General features: G+C 37.1%; 1 protein-coding gene across 1 annotated transcript; it reads left to right on the forward strand.

Moving 5' to 3' along the window:
• The first annotated feature begins 268 nt into the window (after positions 1-268).
• Positions 269-2,758, forward strand: LOC118044174 (gibberellin receptor GID1B). Its single transcript, XM_035052364.2, has 2 exons — positions 269-656; positions 1,218-2,758. Exons 1-2 carry the CDS (start codon positions 618-620, stop codon positions 2,211-2,213), a joined length of 1,035 nt encoding a protein of 344 aa, XP_034908255.1. The 5' UTR covers positions 269-617; the 3' UTR covers positions 2,214-2,758.
• Positions 2,759-6,528: the final 3,770 nt, after the last annotated feature.

Raw genomic sequence — 6,528 nt, forward strand, 5'->3', positions numbered from 1 at the left:
GGCCAAACAACTCATCATAGACTGGCAATAGCCATAGTTTCAACTTTCAAACATGTAAACCACCCCATAGTCAAGAAATGGAAATAAGGAAGATTATATATATATATATATATATATATATATATATATATAATATATATATATATATATATATATATATATATTATATATGAAACACGAAAGCAAGAAAGAACAAGCACAGCATGTAGTGAACAGGAGTAGTATTTTTATATAAAGAGTAACACAGGGAGAGATGGGAGATGGGAGGACCCACGTGAACAGTTTAATTCGGCCGCCCGCTTTGTCGTCTCTTTCGTCTCCGTGCACCTACGTCGCTCTTTTAGTTTTGCTTGTCCCTTTGACCCTCTCTCTCTCTCTCCCGAGAAGAAGATATACGTCCCCCCCCCCCCTCTCCTACACAAAGTCAGTCTCTTTGTTCCCTGATATATAGCTGCAGCTGTATATATATAGTAGCAATAAGAGGAATGAGAGAGAGAGAGACAGAAGAATTCAAGTATTTCAAGTGAAAGAAATGAAACGATGAAGAGTTTGGTTTCTTTCTAGTGTTTTTAGCTTCTGGGTTTTATCGTCTTGGTATCTTTTCACTTCATTCCCTCATGGCTGGTAGCAATGAAGTCAACCTAAATGAATCCAAGGTGCTCTCTTCATTTCTTCACCATTAATTCCTTTTCCTTCTCCCTTCTTTCTTTCATTTAAATCACCTTCTTTTCAGTATTTATCATTGCTCTAATGAAGATTTTTGGAGCTTAAATCAATGATTCTTCTTCTTCGTGGTTTCTTTTGATTTTCAAATTGGAAGATGAAGAATTTGACTTCGGTTGGAGTCATTCTAAGAGCTAATTTTGCTGCTGCTGCAATTTCTTCTCATCTGATCCAGGAGTTCATCAAGTTCTTAATTTTCAGCATTAATTATTTCGACGGTGTGTTTTGACAAAAGTCTAATTTTGAAGATTCTTGGAAAAAAACTTTGATTTAAGCTCTAATCTGTCTAGTTTCCTTCACATGATTTATTTAGCATTACCAGTATTCAACTACTTCTACCTGTAAGAAAAACCTGACGCGTTCTCTAATATCTAAGATGTACATATATGACTGGCTTGGCTCTCAATCAATCCAAGGTCAAAGATCGTGTAAACCTTTAGTTTTTCTATATAAGAAAACGTCTAATTCCTTAAAATCGTATTTTCTTCTTGCAGAGGGTTGTTCCGCTAAACACATGGGTCCTCATTTCCAATTTCAAGCTTGCATATAATCTCCTTCGCCGCCCGGATGGGACCTTTAACCGTGAATTGGCAGAGTTCCTTGAACGAAAGGTCCAGGCCAACACCATCCCAGTTGATGGGGTTTTCTCCTTTGATCATGTTGACAGAACCACGGGCCTCCTTAACCGGGTTTACCAACCTGCCCCTGAAAGTGAGGCGCAATGGGGCATTGTAGACCTTGAAAAGCCCTTGAACACTACGGAGGTTGTTCCAGTCATAATCTTCTTCCATGGTGGAAGCTTTACTCATTCCTCTGCTAATAGTGCTATTTATGACACCTTTTGTCGCCGCCTTGTCAGCGCTTGCAAGGCTGTTGTGGTGTCTGTTAATTATCGTCGATCACCTGAGTATCGATACCCTTGCGCGTATGATGATGGCTGGACGGCTCTTAAGTGGGTTAAATCTAGAACTTGGCTTCAAAGTGGAAAGGATTCTAAGGTTCATGTCTATTTGGCTGGCGATAGTTCAGGTGGTAATATAGCTCACCATGTTGCCGCGAGAGCGGCGGAGGAAGAAATCGATGTGCTGGGTAATATTCTTCTTCACCCAATGTTTGGTGGTCAACAGAGAACAGAATCAGAGAAGATATTAGATGGCAAGTACTTTGTTACAATTCAAGACCGCGACTGGTATTGGAGAGCATATCTACCTGAAGGAGAAGACAGGGACCATCCAGCATGTAATATATTTGGTCCAAGGGGGAAAAAGCTTGAAGGACTGGAGTTCCCTAAGAGTCTAGTTGTTGTGGCTGGTTTCGATCTTGTTCAAGACTGGCAACTGGCGTATGTTGAAGGACTCCAGAGAGCTGGCCATGAAGTGAAGCTTCTCTATCTAAAACAGGCCACCATAGGGTTCTACTTCCTGCCAAATAATGATCACTTCTATTGTCTCATGGAGGAGATAAGAAAGTTTGTGAATTCTAACTGTTAATAGACTTCGTAACCTTACCTGCAGGCAGCCATACATAACAGAACCTTGACATTTCGCTTGGGTTGTATCTTTTTTACCCCTTCTTCCATTGATGGCGCGTAGTCATAAGAATATTGTGTAGCATTACTCCTTATCATGTTAACGCTTGGCGGTGGAGACACGAGTTCTGTATCTTCGTGAACCAGTTGCCGGCCCTTGGTCTGGAGAGGGTACTGCTTATGTCTTCTGTCTGGATGGCATAAAAGCAAGGTGTTCAAGAGGGCCAGTTCCGGCGGTTTAGAGGATTTGAACTTTGTTTCCATGAATCAGCTGAACCACCAAATTCTAAACTTACCCCGATCAACTTCCAGCCACAGTGCTAGGGGAGGTAGAAGCAAGCATGGGGGTGATGTTTGGTGGTTGATGAAATTGTTTTAGCACTTTATTATATCATATAAGCACTAATTTCTGAACATAGACTTGAACATATCCATCTTGCTAAGAGCTTGTATGTTACGCAGGTCTTCTAGAATTATATATTTACAAAATGTTTGCTTGCATTTTAATTTTTACCTATCTATCTATCTATCTATCAATCTTGTTGCTCATCCTTGCTTTCGTTACTCGAACGTCTAGCCTTGGCAATTATTTGTTGAACATATGAGAATAGAACAACTTAGATCCGATGTCAGTGCAGATTCTGTAGGGGCCTTTGCTAATTATCATTGTTGTCAAAAAATAAAAGAAAACAAATCACCATTGACCAAACGCAAATCAACCTCCACTTTCTTTGTATCCCATCAAGGATTTTAATCCACAATTTTACTTGGCACAGCGAGAAAAAGAAATCTGCTCCCTCAACCAAACCACCATGAAAAATTGGCAAAAACAAGGGCGTGTGGCAATGGCGTGGGGCACAAAACCCCGTCCACCAATAAGGGATTCGAAATTTCGGGCAAATGCAGTGATTGGACATAAGGTCTACGTCAAAACTTGATTATTTCTTGTCAGCTCCTGATGGCACATTGTGGTTGGGCTTTGTTTGGAACTTGGGATAGTAAGCCAGAAAGAAACAGGAATTTAAGCTTTCGTTTGACAGGAGGAAACTCATCTACCAGTGGTTGGGAGTTTTGGATGTATTACGAGGGACCACTTCTAACAATGTATTAAAGAAAATAATAATAATACTCATTTCTCGAAGCCCTCTTTAGTCTTTACACTCATTTCTCTTGAAAAAAATAATAAAAATCATAAAAATTCAGCTGCTGCGGACTGCTTTAAAATTTCAATGGTAGAAACAAGCTAAAAAGCTTGGATAAGGACACAGAACCCTGTCTTTAATTGACTTTCCATGCCTTGATGCTTTGAAAATATAATAAGCTCATAGTTGCTTCTGTCAATCCCACCAAAATTTCCCCGCACATATATATTTTTTTTCCGCTTTAGTTGCTCAGATTAGCATTGGTTGTCCATTGTCTTTTTATGGACTGTCCATTATAAATTAGCTGTTTATGTTTTGAAATTATTCTCTAATACGACAAGGCAGAGACATTGACATCAACTTGGGTTTTGTTTAATCGTGATTATGGACAAAATCCTTAATTTGTTTTGGTCGGTTGGGCATTAGTCTATAATAATAATCTATTGTTGGTGAGTGGCGAGTCATTGGTTGCGGTTTGCGCGTCCACCATTGCCTTGACTCTCCCTTTTTATTTATTTTCTTACTCTATTCATATTAACTACTATTACTTCAATTTAATGATGTAAATCAAAGCATGCTTTTGTTTTGTGTGTGTGTGTGTGTGTGTGGGTGTCTACACCCTGTGTGCTTGCTTTTCCACCCAAGGCCACATTCAGACCACGATAGAGCGACTGTGCAAGTCAATAATTATGCTCATGCAGATCACTACTTGGGTTCTATTTATCCTCGTGCGAATTCGGCTAAGTGTGAAGATTCATCTAATTCGTCGGCGAGCTATGAGATAGATTGTTGAATTATACCACAAGAAAATACCACCCCACTCTTTGTTTATAATTTCATTTGTCTCCATGCATGGCCATCAAGAACTGGGCGCCAATAAATTCTTCTAAAAATTATGTTCTTTCCATAATTTTTGTGGTTTGGCAAGCGTAAAAGGTTGAGCTTGGATAGCCGGAACACCTACTAATCAAGTTCCTTGAAAGGGTTGGGTATCTTCCGATACCCAAATCAGTTTAGGCAAGAGATGAAAACCTTGTGAGGTTGTGTATATGCATGTTTGGTTGCAGAGAATATTCAAATTTAAGTAAGAAGAAAAAAATTAAGTCGTTTTCTTTTGGAGTTCAAGACTATTTATATAGCCTTTTGAACTCATGTAGATGTGTTTGTTGATGCAATAGTATGATGATCAATGAACTTGCCATGTATACTATGGACTACTTGGAGATAAAAGTCTAAAGTGTTAATGGATCACTACAAAATCTATTATAGATCTATATTTTATAGGTTATAAATTGTTAATGACAATAACTTGAACAACCTCTAGGAACACGTAATCAAGAAGCGTATTCTTTTTTAATGCATGTACATAAACCATGTTTGACTAGAGGATTGTGCATTCAAGTGTAACAATAAGTCTTGGGTGTATTAGCCCTCTCTAGAGTTTGGTAAGTCCATGAGATATTAGTAAGCCTTTTATTTAAAGGGTGTTGTAATGTTGGGTTCTATGAACACATCAAGTCCAATTTAAAGATAGGTGCTTTGGACTTTGTTAGGCCATCAAGGCTCCTAAAAATCCAAATCAATGATCCTTATTTTAAAAGAGTCATGTGCTATACTAGGTTTTGAATAGTAAACCATATGAATATGAGTTTTATTTGTTTCTTGGATATTTAGGTGAGCTTTGAGGCCCATAATGGTTTTGAGCTCGTTTTTCCCATGAATATAATTTCAAGTATAGGGACATGAGTTATGTCCATAGAGTATAAATTCCATACTTATCAATATATACATACATGATATCTCTCTCTCTCTCTCTCTCTCTCTCTATATATATATATATATATATAATTAAAAAGTAGAGATAAAAGAATGCATAATAAGGCATAACAAAACCATGTAAAGATGGATAACAACTTTACATCATCCAAAATAAAAAATGAAAAGGATAATGATTTCTAATAGAAGAGCAAAATTTTGGTTTTTGTACTATATTTTTAAGATTTTAATTTTTCTTATTGACGAAGTCGAAAATACTTTAACTGAATTTAGACTTTTTGATGGCTATTTAATATGCTCAATTTTTTTTAAAGAGTTGAGTTGGGTTGTGGTTCGTATTTTCTTGCAAAACAAGTCCTCTATATAGAATAAAAGATTTTTTGATACCGAAGTTAGTAACGCATGGTAGAAAAATAATGTATGGAAGAAGGAAAAAAAGAAAGAAAGAATGTGTGTTATGTCATTACGTGAGCTATATGTCTGGATCTATTATCTTGTGTCTCATACCTAATTGATATTTATATATCCTTGGATCACATGAATTTACCTTGTGGTGAGTAGGATTGTAAATATTCTACGCATCATACTCATAGAATAATCATGAAGAATAATTGCTTTATTATGAATAACCAAACAATTAACCTGTAAAAGAATTTATTCATGGAGGTGCTCACCATGTGAGACAAGACATTTAGGTAAGTGCCACATTGATAATTTGTAAAGAAGAAAATTCAAGCATACACCATACTAACAACTTGTATTATAAAGAACAATTCAGGATGGTGGTGGTGTATTGGATATGCCTTGAGCCTCGTTTGGCATATCCAATCTAATTTAAGAGTTGCTAACACGAAAATGATTAATGTACTTGCTAATTTGGGTTAACCATCTTTTCCCTATTTCTTTTTTATTTTTCTTATGCTCCCTTTCTCATCTTGGTAGGCATGACTAAGACAAGATTATTGGTCTTGATTGGGCCATCTTCTCTCTTTTTCTTTCTTTCTCTTTTCCCTTTTCTTCCTCTCCTTAGTTGGGTCCTTATCAGGCTTAATTAAGATGTTCCTCTCTCTTTCTCTCTCTCTCTCTTCTCTTTTTTTTTTTTTTTTCATTTCCTTCTTTTCTTTTCTTCTAAGTTGAGCCTTTATTAGGTTATATTTAGGGAATGAGGTGGAGAGTTATTGAAGAAATAGAGATTGAAATAGATAAATACAAAGAAATAGGTTTGTGAGTGTACAACAAGTGTTGATGCATGCATAAGCCCACTATCTTCTAACAAAGTGGTGATGGCGGCTTCTAGTACCCAATGATGGTCTTTCTTGGTGCATTGGCTTTGTCTAGGTATCCAACCTTCTTGTATGG

Source organism: Populus alba, chromosome 2, assembly GCF_005239225.2.
Source record: "Populus alba chromosome 2, ASM523922v2, whole genome shotgun sequence".
Classification (NCBI taxonomy): domain Eukaryota; kingdom Viridiplantae; phylum Streptophyta; class Magnoliopsida; order Malpighiales; family Salicaceae; genus Populus; species Populus alba.